Source organism: Eschrichtius robustus, chromosome 4, assembly GCF_028021215.1.
Source record: "Eschrichtius robustus isolate mEscRob2 chromosome 4, mEscRob2.pri, whole genome shotgun sequence".
Classification (NCBI taxonomy): Eukaryota; Metazoa; Chordata; class Mammalia; order Artiodactyla; family Eschrichtiidae; genus Eschrichtius; species Eschrichtius robustus.
In genome coordinates, this window is record NC_090827.1 from 150,768,020 (window position 1) to 150,791,061 (window position 23,042).

The 23,042-nt window shown below is 61.8% G+C and overlaps 1 protein-coding gene across 4 annotated transcripts in view; it reads right to left on the bottom strand.

Moving 5' to 3' along the window:
- SH3BP2 (SH3 domain binding protein 2) overlaps positions 1–22,826 on the bottom strand; it is a 36,655-nt gene extending 13,829 nt beyond the window's left edge. The window contains exon 1 of one of the 4 annotated variants that reach the window (XM_068543544.1): positions 4,124–4,359. In XM_068543544.1, coding sequence (XP_068399645.1) covers positions 4,124–4,206 — 83 coding nt within the window. In that variant the 5' untranslated portion in view covers positions 4,207–4,359. Of the gene's footprint in view, positions 1–4,123; positions 4,360–19,132; positions 19,155–22,711 lie in introns of those variants that run through there. The other 3 variants (XM_068543549.1, XM_068543547.1, XM_068543545.1) reach the window with 3 other exon arrangements.
- Between the last annotated feature and the right edge of the window lie 216 nt (positions 22,827–23,042).

The window sequence follows — 23,042 nt, forward strand, 5'->3', positions numbered from 1 at the left end:
CTTTCTCACGGGCTGCCCTCCAGCCCTCCACCTCCTGTGTGTGTGCCTGCACCAGCCAGGCCCGTGGCTCCTGTTACTCAAATCCACCGCGCTCCCCCCTTCAGGCCTCTGTCCACACTGTTCCCACTGCCTGCTGTTACAACTGAACTAACTCACCCTCAAGAGTTGGTTCAAATGAACACCAGTCCTTCACAAACTCTTCCAAAAACCGAAGAGCGAGGCACTCATTCTAAGAGGTCGGCGTTACCTTGATACCAAAACCAAAGACCTCGCAAGAAAAGAAAACTACAGACCAATATCCCTGTGAATGTCGGCGTGAAGTCCCTCATCAAAATACTAGCAAACTGAATCCAGCATCATATAAAAAGGATTCCCACCACGTGGGATTTATCCTAGGAATGCAAGCTTCGTTTAACATTCAAAATTCAAAAAATGTAGGGAATTGCCTGGTGGTCCAGTGGTTAGGACTCAGCGCTTTCACTGCCAGGGCCTGGGTTCAATCCCTGGTGGGGGAACTAAGATCTCGAAAGCCTCACGGCACAGCCAAAACAACAACAACAACAAAAAACCCAAAAAACAAAATTCAAAGCAGGTAATACATTGTATCAATCTAATAAAGAACAAAAACCACATGCTCATGCCAATAGATGCAGAAAAAGCATTTGACAATCCTTCATAATAAGAACACTCAACCAACTAGGAGGGGAGGAACCTCCCCAACCTGGTAAAGGACATCTATGAAGAACCGAGAGCTAACATCATAAACAATGGTGAGTGACTGAAAGTGTTCCCCTACAAGCAGGGACAAGGCAAGGACATCAGCTCTTGCCACTTCTATTCAACATTGTACCAGAGGTTCTAGCCAGGACAATTACGCAAGAAGAAGCAATAAAAGCTATGCAGGTTGGGAAGGAAAAAGTAAAACTATTCAGAGATTAGATGATTAGAAAATCCAAGGGATCCACTAAAGAAAGAATGATTAGAACTGATAAACAAGCTCAGCAAGGTGGCAGGATACCAGATCGATACACAAAAATCAGTCCTATTTCTCTACACTAGCAACGAACAATCCAAAAATGAAAGAGAGTTAACTCGGGCTTCCCTGGTGGCGCAGTGGTTAAGAATCCGCCTGCCAATGCAGGGGACACGGGTTCGAGCCCTGGTCCAGGAGGATCCCACATGCCGCAGAGCAACTAAGCCTGTGCGCCACAACTACTGAGCCCACGTGCCACAACTACTGAGCCTGCGCTCTAGAGCCCACAAGCCACAACTATGGAAGCCACGTGCCTAGAGCCCGTGCTCCGCAACAAGAGAAGCCACCGCAATGAGAAGCCCATGCACCACAATGAAGAGTAGCCCCCACTCGCCACAACTAGAGAAAGCCCGTGCGCAGCAACGAAGACCCAACGCAGCCAAAAATAAATAAATAAAATAAATAAATAACTACCAGAAATCGCTTGCAATGAATAAAAATATTAACAAAAAAAAAAGACTTAACTCAAGTGTCCCCTCTTTCAGGTGGTCCCACCAGCTCAGGCCCAGCACACAGGGGGCACCCAGGCAGTCCCAAAGGAGGTGTGGAATGCTGACCCCGCTGGGTGCTGGGGACTGCAGGTTGCCTGGAAGGCGCAGGAAGCTGAAACAGAGCCCCACCCTGCTCCATCGCCTCCTCCCCCATCTGTAAGGAGACCTGGCATCTGTGTGGGGCAGGGGGTGCCAGAGGCAGAGCTGAGGACTGATGGGGCCCACCCCTCGTCCTGGCTCCACACCTGAGCGAGCATGGGGAAGGAGCCCGGGCGGCCCGCGGTCCCACCCTGGTCAGCTCGTGGCCAGGCAGGCGCAGGCCTGTGAGGGGCTCAGTCTCACCTGGCCACCGTCCCTCTGTGGGCAGGAGGAGGGCTCTTGGGTGTCCACGGGCTGACCTTGGGTGGGGAGGGTGGGTTGTAGCAGGCCTGGTCGTGCTCCACCTTCACCTCCCCTGGGAATGTCCCTGCTTCAGGGACAGACACTGATATCCCCCGCCCCTCTCCAGAAGATGGACCATCGAAGGGGAAGCTCATCCTGATGGCCGGATATCCTCTGGCCGCCCGGCCCTGCCCTGCACCACTGGGGGAGCTGGGTTGGGACCTGCCCAGGAGCACAGTGCCTGGCACACTCCCCAGTCTCTGCTCTGTGCCCACCCCCACCTTCTCTCTCAGCTGAGATTGGTCTGTGTGACCCAAGGCCCGAGGCTGCAGGGGTGAGGGCAGAACAGGCCAGGGAAAGCTGCTCTTTCCCACAGAGACAGCCCCGTTGGGCTCCAGGAAGCGCAGCCTCTGTGGCTTCCACCAGCCTTGGGGCTGTGAGCCTCCGGGGCGTGTGGTCATCCCCTGCACAGGCCCACACGTTAGCTGTGGCTCCGCACACGCGGTCATTGTCACAGACGGTGCACCCAGACAGGACGTGTGCATGAGCCGCACGGCCCGGAGGCAGAAGGTTCTGTGTGTGCACGTCAGTGTGTGTACACACGCGTGTGTACAGGTGTGAGCCTGTGCACCAGAGCGGAGCTGGAGGGCAGGGTTCCCTTGGCTCTCCTCTCCCGCACCTGCAGGTGCAGCCTTGGCTGTGGTGGGAGCTGGCACCTCGTGGGACTACAGGGTCGGGGTTCCGTCAGTGGTGACCAGGCCGCCCATGTGTGGGAGCTGCAGGGCGAGGGGGGCCTGGGGGGTCCCAGGCCCAAGGGAGAAGAGACCAGGTCCCCCAGTGCACTCACTCACACCTATGCACACACTCAGTCGTCATAGGCACACATGCACGCTTACACACTCACACCCGAAGACACACTCTCACACACCCACCTGCACATAATCATACATGCACACGTACACACATGCACTCACACAGGCTCACACTCATACGTATGCACACACTCATCCGCACGTGTACACGCTCACATTCATTCTTATACATGCACTCATTCTCACACATGCCTGCTTGCACTCAAATGTACTCATACACACACACTGACTCACGTGTATATTCACACACACACACACACACACACACACACACACACACACAGCCTCCAGGGGCTAGCAGGACCTTTCATGGGTGGCCCCAGTGCCCTGGGCAGGCAGCTTGGGCACGGGTCAGAGTCATCATCATTACCCCGCAGCCCTGCTCTGGTCCAGCACCAAGTCTGACCCGACAGCTCATTAAACCCCACAGGCGTTGCTTTACCCCCATCTCACAGACTAGGACACTAATAAACAAGCTCAGCAAGTCGTCAACTCGCATGGAGCACACCGGGCACTCACCGTGGGGACCAGTCTCTGTGCTTCTCGGGGACCACCCCACGTCACCATCCTAACACCCCCTGTGTGAACCTGTGTCATCCCCACGTCACTGATGAAGACCCGGAGGCTCAGAGAAGCTGAGTAACTCAGAAGTCATACAGCCGGTGAACAGTGGAGCGCTCAGCCTGTCCCGCCCGGCACAGAGCGGGCGCTAGGTGGCGCTGGAGGGGCGGGGGCGGGGGCGGGGCCCGGGGCCCCAGCGCCTCTTGGTTCCGTGTCTCCTTTCAGTTTCTCCTCCCTCTTCCTCTTCCCAGAATCTTGCTCCATAAAAGAATGAAAACCAAAAATCTCCAATGAAGGCCAGTGACCAGCCATGCCAGAGGGAGGGAGGGAGGGAGGGAGGGAGGCACGACCTGGGCTGGGGTCCCTGAGACCCTGAGGCTCTGCGGCTCCCTGCCAGGCCCCCCAGCACGGCGCTCCCAGGGCAGGCAGGCAGTGGGAGCTCACACAGCTCTCTGTGTCCCCGCAGTGCAGGCACGGTCACACTGACACACCATCACACTCACACACGCACACACACAATGTGTGTGCACCCAGGACCCAAACGCCAAGGCCACCCAGGCAGGGCAGCACTTGATCAGGGGGCGGGGTTGTCCTCTCTGGGCTCCCACTTGCCCCGTCCAGCTGAGGGCTCTCCTCTAGAGGGCCCAGGGCCAGCGTCTTGTGCGCCCCACCGCGGGCCCCGTTGAGGGGGTCTCTGACTCCACACGGGGCCTCCCTGAGCCGCTCTACAGGTGCCGGGCCGGCACCACCTCCCGAGCCCCCAGCCCCAGGGCCGCCCCGCTGACCTGGTGGCACTGACCCAGCACATGACTGTCTTTCTGCCTGGCGACGGCTTGGGGGCAGGTGTCCTGGGGCCCAGGAAGGCCATGTGGCTCAGGGGCCACAGGGCGGGGCTTCAGCCCGCCTCCCCCAGGCAGGCGAGGCGTGGTGCCCCGCGCAGCCCAGGCGCGGTGCCCGGCACAGCCCAGAGTGCCGGGCACAGCTACGCCCGCGGAGCCTCCTGCTGACAGCCGCCTGCTGCATCTGGGCCCCGTGGCCTCCAGGGCTTCCTCCCCGCCCAGAGCTTCCTGTTGCTGGGCCCCTGGGCAGCCCCGGGTAGCCAGCACTTCCTGCCTTCCACCCTTTGAGGTCCTGAGGCCCAGCGCTGTGCCCGGTCAGTGCCGTGTGGCCTGCTGGCTTTTGGCCACGCCCACTGTGGCCAGAGACCACGGCTCGCCAGGCCCTGGGATGAGGCCAGCTGTGCCCCCTGGGAGGCAGCGCCCCACCGGTCCCCCCCAGGGCCACCTCTGTACGTTTGACTTCTTCCCAGCAATTCACTGAAGCCCCGAAGCCCAGGGCGCCAGGCCCGGCCTCCCTGACCCCAGAGACAGCCACACAAGAAGTCGGTGCTTACGCCCCGCATGGGGCGCTCACTACTACCCGGGCGTGCTCCCACCACCACCACGGGCGCCACTGCCCAGCTCTGCCTTCCGAGGCTACACAGACCAGCTGTGCCTCTGGCACCAGAGCCTTCTGCATTTCAAGGTGGCCACCTCTCTGCCCTTTGACACCAAGGGACCAAGGGATGGGTTCCGAGCCTGGGCCCAGGCGTCGGCCCATCACCTTCCCTCCGTCCCCCAAGGCTTCTGCCCCACCCCATCCCCCCATGCCAGGGACAGCCTCTGTGACAGAGCTGCTGTGACCGAGCAGTGATCGCCACTCTCCGCTGCCTCCGTGAACACCTGGCTGGCTAGAGAGCACTTACAACCCGCGTGGCAAAGCACAGTCCTGTCACTCCCTGGTCCCTGACTGGATCCCTCCCGAGCCCGCTCTGCCCCGCCAAGCCGGCCTTCCTCCCCCGCCCCGGTCAAGCCCAGGCTGCTTGGTGCTGAGCCCCCAGGCCCCCTGCCTCTCCTCCGCTGAGCTTGGGTCTCAAGGTCACACCTCGCCCAGGGAGGACAAGACCAGCTGGAGGAAGGAGTGCTTTGGGGCCACGCCATGCCAGGATTTGAGGGTGACAGAGGCCGCAGACTACAGGGTCGGTCCTCGGGCGTTGCAAAGGCCTCGTCCTGCCCGCCAAGTTTCCCAGGGCATAGCCCCACAGCCGGCTGTGCCAGCGCCTAGTCAGCCCGCATCCCTGCGTGTCGGGGCCTGAGGGAGGCGGGCCCTGGGTCTCCATCTCCCGCTGTGTGCACAGCCCCAGACCGCTGCCAAGGCCCCCGCACCACCCGGGGGCCGGTCTGGGGTGTGAGACTACCTGCTATCTCCTGGAGATGGGGAGCTGGGGCTTTTGTGTACGAGCTGTCCTCAGGGCGGGACCCTGGCCTCTGCAGCCTGTGTCAGCCTCAGTGCCCTCGGTGGCCGTGGGCAGGCCATGCCTTCAGCAGAAAGCTGACCACAACAGATGGACGGGTGGTGGCAATGGGGAGGTTCAGTGGGGCCCCTGCCCTTCCCCTTCACAGCCTGCCCCGAGCGGGGAGAGGGCCCCCAGTCAGACTCAGCTGGGCACCCTGCCCACCTCTGTCCTCTGCCAGCTGCGGGCCTCAAGTTACTGACTTAACCTCTCTGAGCCTTAGTTTCTTCATCGGTGCTGAGGGTTGAGATAAAATAGCAGGTTAGGAGCCCCTGGGGCTTGGGTGGCCAGGACAAGCCAGTGGAGCAGTTCTGGGACAGGGCAGGGGCTTCAAGGGGCTGTGAGTGAGGTCCAGAGGAGGTGCCCAGCAGGCACTGGATCAGGGGAGGCCTCCAGACGAGGGGCCAGCTTTGACTGAGAAGGAGTTTGCTGGGGCAGGGGTGGCCTGAGGAAGTCAAAGTCCGGGCAGCAAGTGGCCAGAGCCGGGGGAGGGTGGGGGGCGGCGGGGGGGAGGGGGAGGGCGTGGGTGCAGGCCTGCAGATGAGAACTGCCTGGAACCGGGAGCCGGCCGGCTCTCCCTGGGACATCCCATCCCCCACTGGAGAGACAGAAGGATGGATCAGGAGGCCTGGGGTCCAGGAGCCACAGCCTCCCCTTGCCCCTGCCCCAGAAGGGCCACCACGCACTATCCACAGCAGAGGTGGAGTAGGCAGAGGGCCACGCCCGCTGGAGCCCTGGCCCAGCACTGCGATGCCGCAGGGGCAGTCACGGCCCCGAGCAGAGGGACAGGGGTCTCCGTGGAAGTCAGACCTGCGTTGGCCCCTTCCCCAATCCTATTCCCTCTGGGAGTCTGAGGTCAGGATTCCCGGGCTGCTTTGTGACCTCTGAAGGCCCCGCCACTCCAGGCCTCTGTTCCTCCCTGTGCCCTCCCATCTCCCGAGGCAGCATTTCATCCCCGCAGCAAATAACACAGTGATTCACATTCCTCAAACAGAGGACATTCAGGGCCGCTCCTTCAATAGTGGGAGCTCCACGACCTTTCACACTGTGCTGAGAATAACCAGCCCCCAAGCAGCGAGATGTGTGGGGTTGGGGTCCCTGCCCTTGGCAGCTCTGGTCTTCCACCCCACCCTCCCCAAGTTGTAGCTCCTCCCCCAGTTGTAGCTCCTCCCCCAGCTCCCAGGGCAGCTGCCTCTAAGTGCCAGGCTTGGGGACCACCCACCATGCCAGACGCAGCACACTTAGCAGGGTGGGTGGGACTAGACAGCGGCCGGGCAGGGGCCAAGAGTCAGCCTGAAAAAGAGGAAGGGAGAGCCTTCTGGGTTCCTGGGGTCCTCAGCCTGCTCTGGAGCCAGGCAAAAGCCCAGGCAAATGCCCACCACCTCTGCAGCAGGCCATGGAGCTTGCCCCACCCTGATGCTCACAGCCCACTCACCTGCAGTGACCATGGGGACACTAGGGTTCAAAGAGCAGGGCACTGGCCGGGCCGATGGCCAGGGAACAGAGGTGTGGCGACTGGAACCACGTCCCTGGGAACCCCGGCCTGGTGTCTCCCGCAGTCTCCCAGAGCCCTGTGCCCAGTCTGGTGCCCACCTGTCACCTTCATGCCAAGGAGGGTCTGCCAGGCTCAGGGAGGGCCCTGGGCCCAGGGAAGGGTGACTGACACCTCCACTCGTGAAAACCTCAAGCTCTCAAAATAAGACGCTTTGCATCAGTCCCTCACAAAGGGCCCAGGGCCACCCACAGCCAGCCTGGGACCCACCTACTTAGTCCCCACCCTCCCGGGCCAGGGCCACGAGCCCTTCCCCTCTCTGAGCCTCACTCCTCTCCGCACAGGTGCTGTAACCTGCCTTCCTGCGCAGGGCTGCAAGGATTCCGGGAATTTGGTCCTGGGTACCATCCAGCTGGGCAGAGGGAGCGGGTGGCATAGAGGGCAGGGTCCTGGTCATGGGCACCCAGTGTAGTGGGCTGAATGGGGGCCCCCAGAGACATATGTCCAAGTCCTGGTCCCTGGGAACTATGATCACGACCTTATTTGGAAAAAGGATCTTTGCATATGTAGTGAAGGATCTCACCATGGTTTGGCCAGATGGGCCCTAAATCCAACAACAAGCATCCTTATAACAGACAAAAGAGAAGGGGGAAAAAAAACTCAGAAAAAGAGATCAGACTTGTGGTTACCAGAGGCGGAGGGTGGAAGGAGGAGGAATTGCAGGAAGGTGGTCAAAAGGTACAAACTTCCAGTTATGAAATAAATAAATCCTGGGGGTGGAATTGCAACACGGTGACTGTAGCCAACAGTGCTGTATGATATGCAGGAAAGTTGTAAAGAAAGTAAATCCCAAGAGTTCTCATCACAAGGAAACATTTTTTTCCCTTTTTTCTTTTCTTTTTATTGTTTCTGTATAAGAAGATGGATGTTAGCTGAACCTATCATGGTAATCATCTCACAATATATGCAAATCAACCATCATGCTGTGTGCCTTAAACTTAAAAATAAAAAGAGAGGGCTTCCCTGGTGGCGCAGTGGTTGAGAGTCTGCCTGTCAATGCAGGAGACACGGGTTCGAGCCCTGGTCTGGGAAGATCCCACGTGCCGCGGAGCAACTGGGCCCGTGAGCCACAATTACTGAGCCTGCGCGTCTGGAGCCTGTGCTCCGCAACAAGAGAGGCCGCGATAGTGAGAGGCCCGCGCACCGCAATGAAGAGTGGCCCCCGCTTGCCACAACTAGAGAAAGCCCTCGCACAGAAACGAAGACCCAACACAGCCATAAATAAATAAATAAATAAATAAATATTTTTAAAAAGTAAAAATAGAGAGAGAGAGAGAAAAGACACAGAGGAGAAGGTGATGTGAAGACAGAAGCAGAGATTGGAGTGATGTGGCCATAAACCAAGGAAGCCGAGGGCTGCAGGCAGCCACTAGAAGCTGGAAGACAAAGAAGGAAGGATTCTCCCCTGGAGCCTCCCGTGGGAGCGTGGCCCTGCTGACACCTTGATTTTGGAGTCTGGCCCCAGGACTGTAAGAATAAATTTCTGCTTTTTTCAGCCCCCAGCTTGTGGTACTTTGTTAGGGCAGCCGTGGGAAACTATTTTACACGGGGACTCGCCGAAGTTCTTCCCCTGGATGAACTCACAGTCAATTTGAAGTCCTGGGCGTGCCAGCAGGGTGAGGCCCCCCCTGTGTGAGGCACCCCCGTGGGCATCCAGCTGGATAGGGTAAACCTGACTGGGCCTGCCTGGGCTTCCACAGCCCCACCACGGCCTCACCACCTCCCACCCTTCCCGTGCACGGGGTCGGAGGCCACCCCCAGCCTACACCCACCAGACTTGCGGGGCCCACCTCCTGACCCTGGTTCCCACCCCTGGCCAGCCCTTCCTTGGCTCTGTCCGGCCATTTCCACCACGAAGCAGAGGCCAGGCTGGTTCCCTGGCTGAGTGTATGGGGTCTGGCCCCTGCTTGCTGCCCTGAGCCCTCGACTCTGGGCCTGTCACACAGGACCACCGTGCCCCACTCTGAGCACGTGCAATCTTCTCCACCTGGAAACTATATCCTCTCCAACAACTGCTCCCTCATCCTCTGAAAACAGAACCATCTAGAACCTCACCCCTCCTCTGCAATCTCCAAGTCAATGGCACAGCCTTGCCCACCAGGGTGTCACATGTGTATGTATCCCTAGCACTCCCCATGGGCCTGGGTCCCGCTGAATCCCCAGAGCCCAGTGCCTGGCCCACAGAAGGGGCCAAGAGCCCGATGGATGGGTAGACAGATGGGTTCAGCGTCACATCTACACACACGGCCGTACCCCTGATGTGGCTATACCAGCACATGCCTGGACCTCAGAGCCAGCGTGAAGCACTAATCTGACCCCCACCAAGAACTGATGCCCAGTGGCTGTAGCAAAGTCCCATGGCCGCAGGACCCCTGCCTGGTGAGGTAAGCCGCCGGCCAGCAGTGGGTGAGCACTGGAGTCTGCTCATTGCAAAACAGAGAACAGGCCAGCATCCCCCGAAGACAGCAGTGTGCTGGGGTCTAGGAGGCCCCCAGGGGCTTCTCAGGGCTGCCCAGGGTGGAGGCGAGAGGCAGTCCAGCCACTCCTGTGTCGGCGGCAAAGGGAATCAGGGGAAGTGCAGAAAGAGGCCCGCGTGCACAGCTGCCCACATGGAGCCTGGGCTTCTGAGGGTGGTGGCCAAATGGGGTTTCTACTCTGGGACCCTCGGCCCTCGAGCTCTGTCCCCGTAGAGGACTCGTAAAGCCCACGTGTCCCTGGATGGCCCCCACCCCGCCCCATAGCAAGTTGGGGCCCTCCTCTCCAGGCCCGGTGTCTCTGCCTCTAGCAAACATTCCCAAACTGGGCAACATCTCTCAAGGGCCGGGGTCGAGGGCTGGATCAGCCTGGGGAGCAGGGCTGGGGCCCCTCAGAGAGTCGGGGCCGCTGCACCCCCCACACCTGGTGCGGGACACGCTCAGCAGAGCCCTGGGGAGGAGGGGGCTCGGGCCTGGCCAGGAAGGCGCAGCGTGTGGGTGGGAGGGAGGACGGCTGGGCAGGGGCTCCAGGCCCAGGGTCCCTGTCCTTGGATACGGCCACGGTGGGTGGGGGTCGGTCTGGGGGAAGCAAAGCTTAGCATCGGCACTCTCTCGTCTCAAACCACAAGCCAGCAGAGGCGTGTCAGGATTCACACTTCAGTTCATCATGACACCGACAAGTTTCCACTTTTCAATTGCTTGAGGAAAAAGCTCTCCAGAGTGCTGACGTGTGGGCCGGGTCCACCCCCGCGTTCCTGGCCCCTCGCCTGCCCGCGGACGCTCACAGCTGCGCATCACAGCCGGCGCGGGCACCGCAGGTTCCCAGGCCCGCCCGCCAGGACGGGGCTGCTCCACCGCGGGACCTTGGCAGGCAGGACGGCGCGGTGGCGGCGGCACAGGCTTCCTTGGGGACAGGATGGGCTCGGTCCTAACCTTGCGGCCCACGGCTCCTGTGCGGGGCTGTCCCGAGGACCACCGGGCATGGCCGGGGGGCGGGGTGACTCCAGGGATTCCGTCGGCCACGCCGTCCTCACCGTCACGTCAGGAAGGGAGAGCGCTCTCAACCGCCCCTGCTCAAAGCCAGGCGACACCTTCCCATCCTGCCCCCGTGGGTCTGGAGCCCCGAGTATCCCCGCCTCCTCGCTCACCGCTGGCCCCATCTGAGCCACGCTCCCAGGGTTGAAAATTCCACCCGAGGGTGACGGACACCTTTGCCCAGTGCTGTGCTCGGCCTGAAGCGACATCTCCTTTCCCCTTGGTCCCACCCCTGCCTCCTCCGCCCCACGTCCAGACCCACTACCTGCACACACAGCCCCTGCCCTTCTCCAGCGTAGGCTCCGCCCACATGCAGGGCCACACTGACTGCGGCATTTTCAGCCTGTCTGTTGACTCTCTGACCCTCCTCCGACACAGCTCGATGGGGGGTGACATGACAGCCACTCCTTGTGTCTGTCCCCTGCAGTGTCCCCAGCATGAAGCTGGCCTGGGCACCTCCTGCAGCATGAACAGATCCCACCTCATTAGCTGGACACTCCCGACTCTGCATGGGGTCCCATCACGGAGCTCGTTCACTGAATGAAACCGTTCATCTCTCCCTAAGACCCCCACTGCTCCATCCCTGGGGGGCCTCTGGCTGCAATGACAATGCCTAGTGTGGGGGCTCTGCCACCCACTGAGCAAGGCCTGGACACCCCGAGAGTGACCTCGGCCAGGCACTTGACCTCTCCCAGTCTCACTGTTCTCACCGTCCTTGCCCACAAAGCGACCAGCAACCAGCACCGGCAGAGCAGGTGTAGGGCCTGGACGACGCACCCTTCAGGCCCCGAGCGCCCGGTGGGCTGAGCCCAGGCAGACCAGGCTGCCCAACACTGCTGCCCACCCTCCAGGGGCCAAGGGGGTGTGGCTGGGCTGGAATCTGCCGAGCCCCGTTGTCAGGTGGCCCAGAAGGGGACAGACCATCTCCTCTGAGGTCACTCCCGGCAGACGAGGAACATGCAGAGGGCAGGACTTCCCCAAACCCAGCCCGCTCCACCCTCTTCCCAGCGGCCACCGTGCATGCTCCTTGGGTCATGTCACTGTGGCTTCCTCAGCACTCCAGAGCCTGGCCCTCAGTGGAGGGTCTGGTCCCCGACATCAGCCCCAGGCCTCAGGAGCACAGGCTACCACCAGCCAGACCCTGCTGGGGACACATGTACATGTCACATCCTGTGGGGACACGTCCCCACTTGCTGAAGCCAAGGCAGGGGGGTCACGAAGGCTGGGGGCGCTTTCCTGTCTGCGGTCAACCTCTTGTGACAGGAGGGCCGAGTCAGTGGGCCAGGGCAGGGGGCACCCTCTGGGAATGTCCGCCCAGTGCCAAGCCGTCAGCCCCCATGGCCCACTCAGTCCCCAACTGCCCATCTCCTGCTCTCCCGATGAGGAAGCTGAGGCTGAGTGGGCTGCAGCAGTGGCCACATAGCCAGCACCACCCATGTGGCCCAGAGCCGGGGCCACCTCACCCACACCATGCAGCCTGGCACTTCCTGCCAAGCCTGGCTCTGAGGGGCATGAGGAGGAGAAGGAGCCCCAGGGCCTACTTTCAGGAAGGATGCCAGCTCCCACCCAGCAGAGAACCCAGCAGCCCAGAGGAGGGCTCCAGGCTCTGGCCAGGAGGCTGGGGCACACGGGGGTGGGACACACGACTGGGGATGTGGGCACATGCCAGCCTGTCCTCGTGAATTCAGAGTCTGCTTCTGTTTTACACGTATTCCCAGAGCCCAGGGGGAGCTGGTCAGGAGACTGTCCCAGCCACAAGCCCCCACCCTGAGCCCTGTTCACCACTGCCACCGGTACTGGGACAGAGGGAGGCCATCAGGGCATCGCCACCTGTCAGCAAACGCTGCACCCTTCACCCCCGGATCTGCTGGGGAGGCAGCCACCTCTGACTCACATCCTTGTGACAATGCTTCCACCCAGATGGGGTGACACATCAGCCAGCATCCGCACGCCATAGCCAAACAAGAAGATCACATGGAAAGTGTCTTGAGTAGCAAAGAGCTTGTGCAAAGGGCCTGGGGTTGGGGTGAGAGGAGGCATCCAGAGAGACCTGGCCCCACTGCTACTTGCAGGAGCCGAGGCTGGCCCTGACAGGCACGCTGCAGGGACACTTGCTGTCCGCCAGTGCCAGGCCAGGGCAGCTGTATGAGCCCTCCACACTGGCAACCACCTGCTGGGGCATCCCAGGGTAGGCCACCAGGGGCACTGACCTTGACACTAGTAACATCTGTTCCTTTACTCATCTCTTTAGGATCTTTCGTGCCATGGTGGCCTCCCTCAGACCACAGGAACCAGAAAGTTCCTGAGTACCTTACAGCATTTCACCAAGTCAGGGCTCCCGGGTCAGGGCAAAGGGCATCAGGACCCAGGGGCATGAGGTGTGGCCCCGCATCTCAGCTCCTCCATATACCGCTGGGGGTCCCTGGACCACTCACTCACCTAGGAACCTGGTTCACCAATTGTCCAGAGGTGTTTTGGTCTCGGGCCCACCCTGCCACAGGCTGGAACCCGTCAAGGCCAAGTCCATACCACAAGGTCCCTTCCCTCCTTCTCACTTCAGCATTTTAGGGTTTGGTGTCTCTTCAGTTTTAATCCATTTATTTTTATCCTTTTATCACTAATGTTAATTTTTTTTTTGGCCGCACAGCCTGCAGGATCTTAGCTCCCGGACCAGGGAGCGAACCCCGCGCCCCCTGTGGTGCAAGTGCAGAGTCTTAACCACTGAACCACCAGGGAAGTCCCCCTAATGTTAATATTTTTAGGCTGTTTTCAAACATTTTTTTTCTTTGACGCTGTTGATTAACCTTCACTCTCTGAGTTTTTTATTTTATTGCATTGTTTCTGCTTTTTTATTTATTTATTTATTTATTATTTTTGGCTGTGTTGGGTCTTCGTTTCTGTGCGAGGGCTCTCTCCAATTGCGGCAAGTGGGGGCCACTCCTCATCGCGGTGCGCGGGCCTCTCACTGTCGTGGCCTCTCCCGTTGCAGAGCACAGGCTCCAGACGCGCAGGCTCAGCAGTTGTGGCTCACGGGCTTAGTCGCTCCGCGGCATGTGGGATCTTCCCAGACCAGGGCTCGAACCCGTGTCCCCTGCATTGGCAGGCAGATTCCTAACCACTGCGCTACCAGGGAAGCCCTTGTTTCTGCTTTTGCTCACCTTTTATTCCTTGGTCAATTTTAAGTTGGCCTTAGGAGGGTCTTGCCCTCTCACTGGCTACTTCCTGGGGTTCCCCGCAGGCTCGTGGGGGGGGGACGCCCTGTGACGGGGCAGCCCCTCCGCCGGGCTGCCGTGGACGGGGGCTGGGGGAGCAGGCCGCAGCCACTCCCAGGCCTGGGTCTCTGGCTGGACAGAGGCACACCCAGAAGGGAGGGAGCCAGAGGCCGCAGGAAGAGGCACGGACAGAGGGGCAAAAGAGGGAAGGAGGAGCAGGCCAGCCCTGCGGTGTGGTGTGGGGAACCGAGAAGCTGTTCCTCCTCAGCCTGGGAGCCCTGGGCCAGGCGCTGGATGGATGACTCACGGCCCTGGCTCCCCTCCGAGCCCCTCAGCTGGGCCCACAGGGGGCCTGGCTGGCCTGACTGTTCCCAGGCGCCCTCACACTGCCCCATTGTTCGGAGGCCCAGCGAGAAGAAGGGTCTGGCGGTGGGCCCAGGATGGCGGGAAAGGGGCCTAGCCCCAGCTCTCCTGCCCCTCCTGGGCAGCCTTGACAGACAGGACAGGGGACAGGAGGGGGTGGGGGAGGGCTGTCTCCATCCAGCCATCCTGCCATCCTCCCAAGGCCGGTGGTCCTGCAGGATCTTGCGCCCCGGCCCCTCTCTCTGAGCCACTGTCCCAGCCACAGCTGGGAGGCAACTCTCAAAGGCAACTGGGCTCAGTCTGAGGTTCAAGGCCGTCACCCCGTTGGTGCTCAGCCACGGCGGACGGCTTGCACGCCTTCCCTGACCGCCTCGTGCTGTCCCCACCCTGCAAACTTAGGTCACCCCGGGACACCCTGATGCCCCACAGCCAGGCTGGGGAGTGGTGCCCTCAGGGGACCTCAGAGCCCAGTGCAGGGCTGGAGGAGAGGGCCTCTGCTCAGGCTCCTCCCCCTGCTCCCTTCCTCCAGGCCCACCCCCTTCCACTGGCACAGCAGCCTTAGAAAGCTTCCCCAGATCCCACAGGCAAAGTGCCCACGGGGCCCTTGTGGACAAGGCAAACCCTCTCATCTAACCCTCAGCCTAACTAAGCCTCCCAGAGGCAAGGTGGCTTCTGATGGTCAGCAGAGCCAGGGGTCAAGCTCCCGAGTGCCAGCCCCTAAGGCCTCCCTCCTGGCTGGGGACCTGCCACCGGGCTGGGGCAGCCTGCACCGGGTTGAGGAGGGGCAGGCTCGGTGGTGCTATAGGGAAACCCTCCCCCTCCCCAGGGAGACAGCCATGGGGTCACACCACTGTCGCCAGAAGAGCCAGCAATGAGGACTGGGGGTGCGGGGGGCGGAGGGCAGAGTCAGTACTACCAGAGCCGGGTGCTACCCCACGTCTGCCTTCCCCCCGCCCTGGCGGCCCCTCAGCGCGGGTCACTGACTCCACCCTGGTCAGCTGAACCCCTGTGCCCACCGCACACCTAGCCCTCCTGCAGGTCCGATTCACCTGCTTTTGCCCAAGCTCCTTACAGCCCCTGCTGCGGTGAGGGTATGTGTGGTGGGGGGTAGGAGGCAGTCTTAAGACCCCAGAGTAAGCTTTCAAACCATAAACCAGCCTCTGCTCAAAACCCTCCCATGGGGGCTTCCTTGGTGGCGCAGTGGTTAAGAATCCTCCTGCCAATGCAGGGGACACGGGTTCGAGCCCTGGTTCGGGAAGATCCCCCATGCCATGGAGCAACTAAGCCCGTGTGCCACAACTACTGAGCCTGTGCTATAGAGCCCCTGAGCCGCAACTACTGAAGCCCACACGCCACAACTACTGAGCCCGTGTGCCACAACTACTGAGCCCGTGTGCCACAACTACGGAGCCCGTGAGCCCATGCACCACAACTACTGAGCCTGCGCTCTAGAGCCCGCGAGCCACAACTACTGAGCCCACGTCTCACAACTACTGAAACCCATGCACCTAGAGCCCGTGCTCCACAGCAAGAGAAGCCACCGCAATGAGGAGCCCCCGCACCGCAACCAAGAGTAGCCCCCGCTCGCCACAACTAGAGAAAGCCTGCGCGCAGCAATGAAGACCCAACGCAGCCCAAAATAAACAAATAAATTTATAAATAAATAAATGTATTAAAAAAGAAACCCTCCCATGCCCGACCTCTCAGCCTGGCCCCTCCTGCCCACTTCCTGCTCCCACCCCAAGAAGGCCCTACCCGAAATGGCACCTCCTACACCATTCTTGGGGGCCGCCCCCTGCAGGGCGAGGACGTGCCTGCTGCCTCCGCAGGGCTGGGCCTGGGGCTGCCTGTGGGGAGGGGCCCCTGCGGGTCCTCCAGGCGGCAGGTGCATCAACTCGGAGTCCACTGGGGTGGGGCCGTCCCCTCCTGCTTCCCAAGGCCTCACTCTGGAACAACTACATGTTGGTGCCTGGCTGGCAGGAACCTTGGGCTTGGGGCAGGGCCTCCTAGGTCCTGTGTGTGTGGGGGGGTGTCTCTTTCTCAACACTCATCCTTCTCCAGTGACTTCCTGCCCCCAGAGCAGGCACGGCCACCACTGACCACAGAACTTCACCCTCCTGGGCACATTCTCGAGAGAACGGAAGGCTGATCTCAGAGAGCTCCTGTCCCAGGTGGCAAACCTTCCAAGGCTGGTGCCCAGGAACCCCAGGATGGCTGGGCAACTGAGGCATGGGCTCCATGCCTCACTCCATTTTATAGCAAGTGGACACCAGGGCCACTGGCGCTGAGGCCCGGCTGGGCCAGAACCCGGGCCCTGCGTGCAGCCTGGGGCTCCCCCTTACCCCACCCTCAGGTCCGGGACACCTCCTCTGACAGAAGGACCAGGCATCGGCCTCCTCTGGCAGCTGCAGCCCAAGGTCTGGAACCAGATTAGGCTGGGTCCTGGTGAGGCCCCAAAGGGAAGTGATTCCAGAGTCTCCTGCCCCCATGGCCCACCCCTGAGCAGCTCCGCTGTGTGGCAAGGAGCCGGCACTGGGGGCCCCAGCCCTGGTGCAGCGAAGTGTCAGGGTGGGGTCCCCTGGAGCAGCACATCCTTCCCCCTGCGTGAGATTCTAGAGAAGTCAGGAGGTGGGGGGCTTGGGGGAGGACTTTGTGGGGTCCGGCTGGTCAGTGGGGCCGCAGCACAACATCGACAAGCTCCCGAGATGGGGGCTGGGGGGTACGTGGTGGTGATACCTCCTGCGGGAGGCTGAGGCTCTATCCCCAAGTGCCCTCGGCCCCGCCAAGATCTGGGTGGCTCAGCAGGGAGGCTGTAGTGGCCTGGCGCTGACCCTGGGGGCTCTGAGGCCCTCTCGTGCACCCAGCTCACAGCCGGGCACTACCATGGATCCCGCCCAGCATCCAACGGCCACCCTGCGCTCCTAGAGATTTCAGGCCAGATGGTGATGGCAATGGGAAGCCGCCTCTCGTCCTGTGCTGAAGGGCAGGGGACGCGGCCACTCCGTCCTCTGCCCACCGTGGTCAAACCCACCAGCTGATCACTGACCTGCGTGCCAGGGCCCGGCCCCCAGCACTGTGTCTGCCTGGCCATCAGGGGACCCAGCGGCTCTGTGCCAGCTGCTATGCCCCTTGAGAAAGGGTCTTCCTTTTCTGGCCTCAAATAGGAGGAGAGGAAGCAGCTGGGGTTACGGACGACACTCCTCAGGAGACAAGGTGACTTTCCTGGCATGCCCCCTTCCCCCTCCCACCTGTCCACGCAGGGCTCCCAGGCCCGCCTTTCTGGCTCCTTCCCCACCACTCTCCTACTGGTGGCAGATCTAATCTTGCCAGGCGCCATCTGGGGCACTGGGTCTCTGGGACCCAAAGACCAGGTCTCCGCTGTGGCCGGTGGGTCAGGGGAGCTCAGGCTGACCGCAATCTTGGCCCCAACGTGTGTCTCTAGGAAGGAACAGCCAAGGAGAAAGGAACGGCTTCCACTTAGGGTGGAGCGCCCCAGACTCCCCGCCTGTCTCCCCATCTGAACCACTGCTGGGGCCCCTGAGACCAGGTGCCCGCAGTGGTGACTGTTAAGGGCTGCGGCCGCTGGAGCCCACGGCCAGGGGGCCGTGATAGAAACCTGGAGGGGTTCACACAAGGCCAGAACGCAACCACCCACTGTGATCTGATTGGAAATGTCACCAGCCGGGCGGCAGACTCCTTCCAGGATAACGGGGTACCTGTGTCTCTGATGTGGAAGCAGGAGGTAAACACGCCGGGCTTCAGGTCTGCGGGAGCTCCTGGGATGCTCTACAGGGGGTCGTCCCTCTTCTGGGCCAGGCCCATGTGGGCACCGCTGGGCAAGGGCACTCAATTGTGTCCCTGTCCTTCATGAGTCCCCGGTTGGGCAGGGAGAAGCAGACAGGTAGACAAGGTGACCAGGGAACGGGCTGGGGCTTGTAGAAGGCACTTAGCTCCAGGAAGCAGGGGCAGGGGCCAGGGAGGGTCCCTGAGCACCAAGCAGGACAGACACTTATGCCTTTTATTAAACTGCTTCCGAGGGAGAGAGTGGCAGGGCGGGCCAGACAGGCTGAGCTGCGACCTGTCCATGCCTGGCCCTGGGCCTGGTACACAGGGCACCCAGCATGAACAACAGGAGCAGAGGTCTGGGGGCAGCAGCTTTCTGAAGGGCACCCACCACTGCCGCAGGAGCAGAGCTCGGTGTGGGGTGGCACGGGCCCAGGCGCCCAGCCAGGGCCCTAAGTGGACTGTGGGTGCTGCCCCTGGCTCCCAAGGCTTTGGGGTCAAGCCAAGGCCTACCCTGGTATTCCAGGCCCCTAGGTCGACCCCTGACCTCACATCACCTTGCAGGGGGCAGCCAGCAGTGAGGGCTGGGGCCACAGGGGCAGCCGGGGTATGAGGACCCAGAGCTCTCTAATGCCACAGAACAATGTTGCCAGATTACAACATCCCCTTGGGCAAGGCTAGAGGAAATCCCCCAAACGGAGCTGCAGGGTCAAGGGCAGGGAGGCCCCAGCCTGGGACAGGGCTCAAGATCCCACAGTGAGGGCTCCTCTGCAGCACCTCATTTAACTTTTCCGACGACACCATGAGTTATAACTGTTTTTAACCCCATTTCACAAGGAGGGACCTGAAGTCCAGAGAGTCCCCGAGACGTGAAGGGGACAGGCTGCTCCAGCGCTGCGAATGCGGCCCCCGACTACTTCCTGGGAGAAGCTGTGCTGGCTCCAAGAAGCCCCCGGGAAGCCTTCCCTGGGCTGGCTCAGCCCCCAGCCGTGGGGCAGCCCACCCTCCTCCCAGCAGGCATGGAGCCAACTTGGAGCGCTCACCCGTCAGCCTGGCAGCTCCTGGGGACAGGGACCTCCCCTGCCTCTGCAGGTTCCAGCAGGCAGACGCCCCACACCCCAACCAGAGGCCTGGAACGTGGTTGGCAGTGGGCCGCCCCTACCCTGGGCTCAGCCAGCACGCAATAAACGTCTGATTCACAAGGAAGCAGAGGGCACTTCTCAGAATCGCAGCACAGCTGCAGGGGAAGGAGTACGGATACCAGGAGGGTGCCCTGCCAGCCCCTCAGGCCCCGCCGACCGCCCCAGGCCACTGCCTCGGACACCGAGCCCACACCCTTCCCGGAGGCCAGCAGGCAAGGAGCACCGGAGCCCGCTGTGGTTAGCCCACGGGGGCCAAGGATCAGTCGCCTCTGGACCTGGGGACCGGGTGAAAGAAGCGCCAGTCCTGCCAGCAAGTTCCAGCGTGGTTCATGACCTGGGACGGGGACGGGCAGGGGCTAACCTGCAGGTGGCCCCAAAGCTGGAACCTCAGAAGTTCTGCCGCCCGGGGAGAAGCAGGGCAGTGGGGGGACCTCAAGCACCGTGAGGCCCCCTCCCTGATGAGGGCCCAGCCTTGTTTTGCACTTCACTGGGATGGCGCCTGGAGTTCAAGGGCAACTCAGGAGCCTGGCCCCCGAGCCCAAATCCTTTAGTGTGGCCCAGAGCCAGGGGCTTCTATCACTTGAGGGCGGAGAAGCGTAATTCACTGAGGAGGCTCAGGTCTCCTGGCCGTGGCTGAGAGGCAGCTCCATTTCTCTCGGCATCATCCTGGCTGCCCCCGGGTGCCTAGGCCCAGGGGTGGTAAGGAGGCACCACGAGAGTGCCCTGCCAACCCCTCAGGCCCCACCGACCTCCCCAGGCCACTGCCTCAGCGACCGAGCCTACACCCTTCCCGGAGGCCAGCAGGCAAGGACCAGGAGGTGGGCGCTGATGAGCCTGCCTGCCTGAGGCTACAAAGAGCCCAGAATGCTCCCCCTCCCCGCCTCTGGGACTTAAGTGGCCCACATGTGGCACTGTCCCCAGCCCTTGGATGACTGGTCAGGGCCACTGGAGAGATCCAGAGGCCTTTTGGAGACAGGCCACCTAGCTGTGGGTAGGATTTCAGCGTCCTGACAGCCCCCTCTCCCTGCCTAGGCCCCTGTGCACTTTCATCCATGCTCCCGTCCACACTCTCACCACATCCGGTGCACACCAGGCCACTCTGGTCAAACTGGTCTGCCACCCTCCCCGCTGCCAGCCTCTGGCTCAGTCTGTTCCTACCTTCATGGTTGTCGCATGGCTCAGACAGCCCTCCTTCTGATTGCAAACCCCGCGTTCAGTGGCCACCTGCCGCCCACCTCCCTCAGCCAGGCTGCCGAGTGCTGACCGTGCTCCCTGGGGTTATTAGAGAACCACATATGTGCATGCCCAGGCCTTACTGAGGCCATCTATTAGCCAGCCAATGAGGGGAGAGTGGGGCCTGCCAGTCACTGAGCCCTGGTGTCCCACGATAGAGCTTCAAGGACAGAAACCAGGAGGACCCAGGTGGTTCCCTGAGCCTGGCCACTCCTGAGACCCTGGCCTTTGCCGTGAGACCCAAGCGGGCAGGGACCTAGGAGCCTGCCCTTTGCCCCAGATCTCTCCAGGCCCAGCCCCACTCCCACTCCCAAGCAGAGGTGGCCCAGCTATCCCTGCTCTCCAGCCCTGAGGGCCAGGGAAAGCACCCCCAGTGGCTCACAGTTACTGAACACCAATCATGTGCCACCACCAGTCCCTGGACATTCAAAACCACCTATAAGGCAGAAAGTGGTTCACTACCCCCATTTTACAGATGAGAAAACAGGCTCAGCAGTGTGAAGCCCCCTGGCCAAGATCACACAGCTAGTAAATGGTGGCAGCCGGATTCAAAGCCAGGACCCAGCCCCTCTGTGTGTCTCTCTGTGCTCCCTCAGGCTTCCCCCATGTAGGCCTGCAAGCTTGCGGGCATCCATGTTGGGGGAAGGATGGTGGGGGCTGACTCAGCATCTCACTTTCCTCTGTCCATGTGAACAGGAAGGGCCAAGGGAGGTTTGGATCCGCCCACCCTCCTATCTCTCCCAGGCTGGCCTCCTTGTTGGGCTCCTCCCTGACTCTGCAGGCCTGAGGGACTCCCCAGAAAGGCCAGGCCCTCTGTCAGCACCCCTCTTTCCTGATGGCCAACAGGGACTAGCCTGGGCCATCTACCTATCTGTCCTTCTGCCTGCCCCCTCTGGCCAGGGTGTGCCCCAATATGGGGCACAGAGCCAAGTAATGGAGTGGTGGCTGGGAGGGGGGCGGTGGGGGAGGGAGGGGAATTTGACAGAATTCTCACCTTGGAGCCCCCCATCCTGGCCTCCTGGTCTACCTGGAGTGGAGCCCTGACTCCCAGAGGGCCCTCTGCGCCGGTGCCCTGGGTATCGGACACAGTGGGAGGAGAGCCAGGAGATAATGGAGCCCAGCCCCCTTCTCTGGTCTCGAAGAGCCTGGGCCAGAGAGGGCAGAGGGCCGACCCAGGGTTACACTGAAGTCAATGCCAGGCTAGACCTAAACCTGGAAATCTACGCTGACTCCAGGACTTGCCATGCTCCCTTGGCTGTCAAACTGTCGTGAAAAAATTCTACACATCATCATCACTGCAAGTAACATTTCCTGAGCCCCCTCTGTGCTAGGGTCTGGTTACCTGCCTCATCAGCAAGATCACATGCGTGTCCTCGACTCGGCAATCCCAGGGGTCCCGCACGGAACCCCGCCCCAGGCCAGGGTCACTTGGAGGGGCCCTTTACTCAGCATGGCCACCTGACCAGCAGGCACGGACGTCATCAGGGTTGACAGATGGGCAAACCGAGGCACAGAGAGAGGCTGTGAGGCGCTCAGGGTCCAGCAGGGCGGCAGAGGGAGTGAGCTCCAGGCTTGCACTCTGCAGTGGGGCTCAGGCCCCCTCAACACCCCCAGTGGGAGCACGGTCAGCACTTCACCAGGGGAAGCGGAGGCCCAGAGCAGCAGGAAAGAGCCGGGCTGCTGGGAGGGGCCGGCCCACATGTGGAAGGACGTCTGTCCCCGACCCCCAACTCTCTGACACTCACTGTCCCCCAGAATAAGAGTCGCAGACAGCCCCAGGGTCACTGGGCTATCAGTCACTCACACTTCAGTGTGAGTCAGCTCCAACAGGCAGCTTTTCTCCACCCTTCGTTGCGCGGGCTGAGGTAAGGAAAGTTTGGATTACCGGGAGGAGTTCCACCGGCAAATTCCCCGCCCGGGCCTTCGGAGGCCGGGATGTGTGGGTCGTGTAATGGGGGCCTGCGGCGGTCTGCGAGCCCCAGGGGCCTGGGGAAGAGGAGGCCAGAGGGACAAGGGGGACGCGGGACAGACGCGACGCCCTCGCCCCCGCCCCTAGGCCTCCAGGGTGCACCCCGCGCACCCCCGAACTCGCGCGCTTCCTCGGGCAGTGGCGCCGCCAAGCCCGGCGCGCGCTGGAGCTGACCGCCCCCCGCCCGCCCTACGGAGAGGACCCCGGCCCCGGGGACTCCGGCCAGCCCGGGAGACTCGATCGCGCCCCGTCCCTCCGCGCCCGCTGCCGTGCCTTACCTGCCGAGGCTCTGCTCCCAGCCCGCGGGCCCTGCGTCCCGGCGGCGGCTCCCGGCTGGGCCGCCAGGCTCCCGCCCTCCCGGCGGGTAGCCAGGAGCCAGGTCCCGCCCGGAGCTGTGCCCGCCCCTTCTGTCTGGCCCCGTTCCGGCCCCGTGCCCCGCCCCGTCCGCCCGGCCCCGCCCCTTCGACCTGGCCCTGCCCTAGGCTCCGGGCCACGCCTCTTCCATCCAGCCCCGCCCCTTGACTCCCCTCCCAAAGAACCTGGCCCCGCCTCCTCGGGCTCCCTGGACCCATCCCACCAACTCCTTTTGCAAGGCGGAGGTCCCAGACG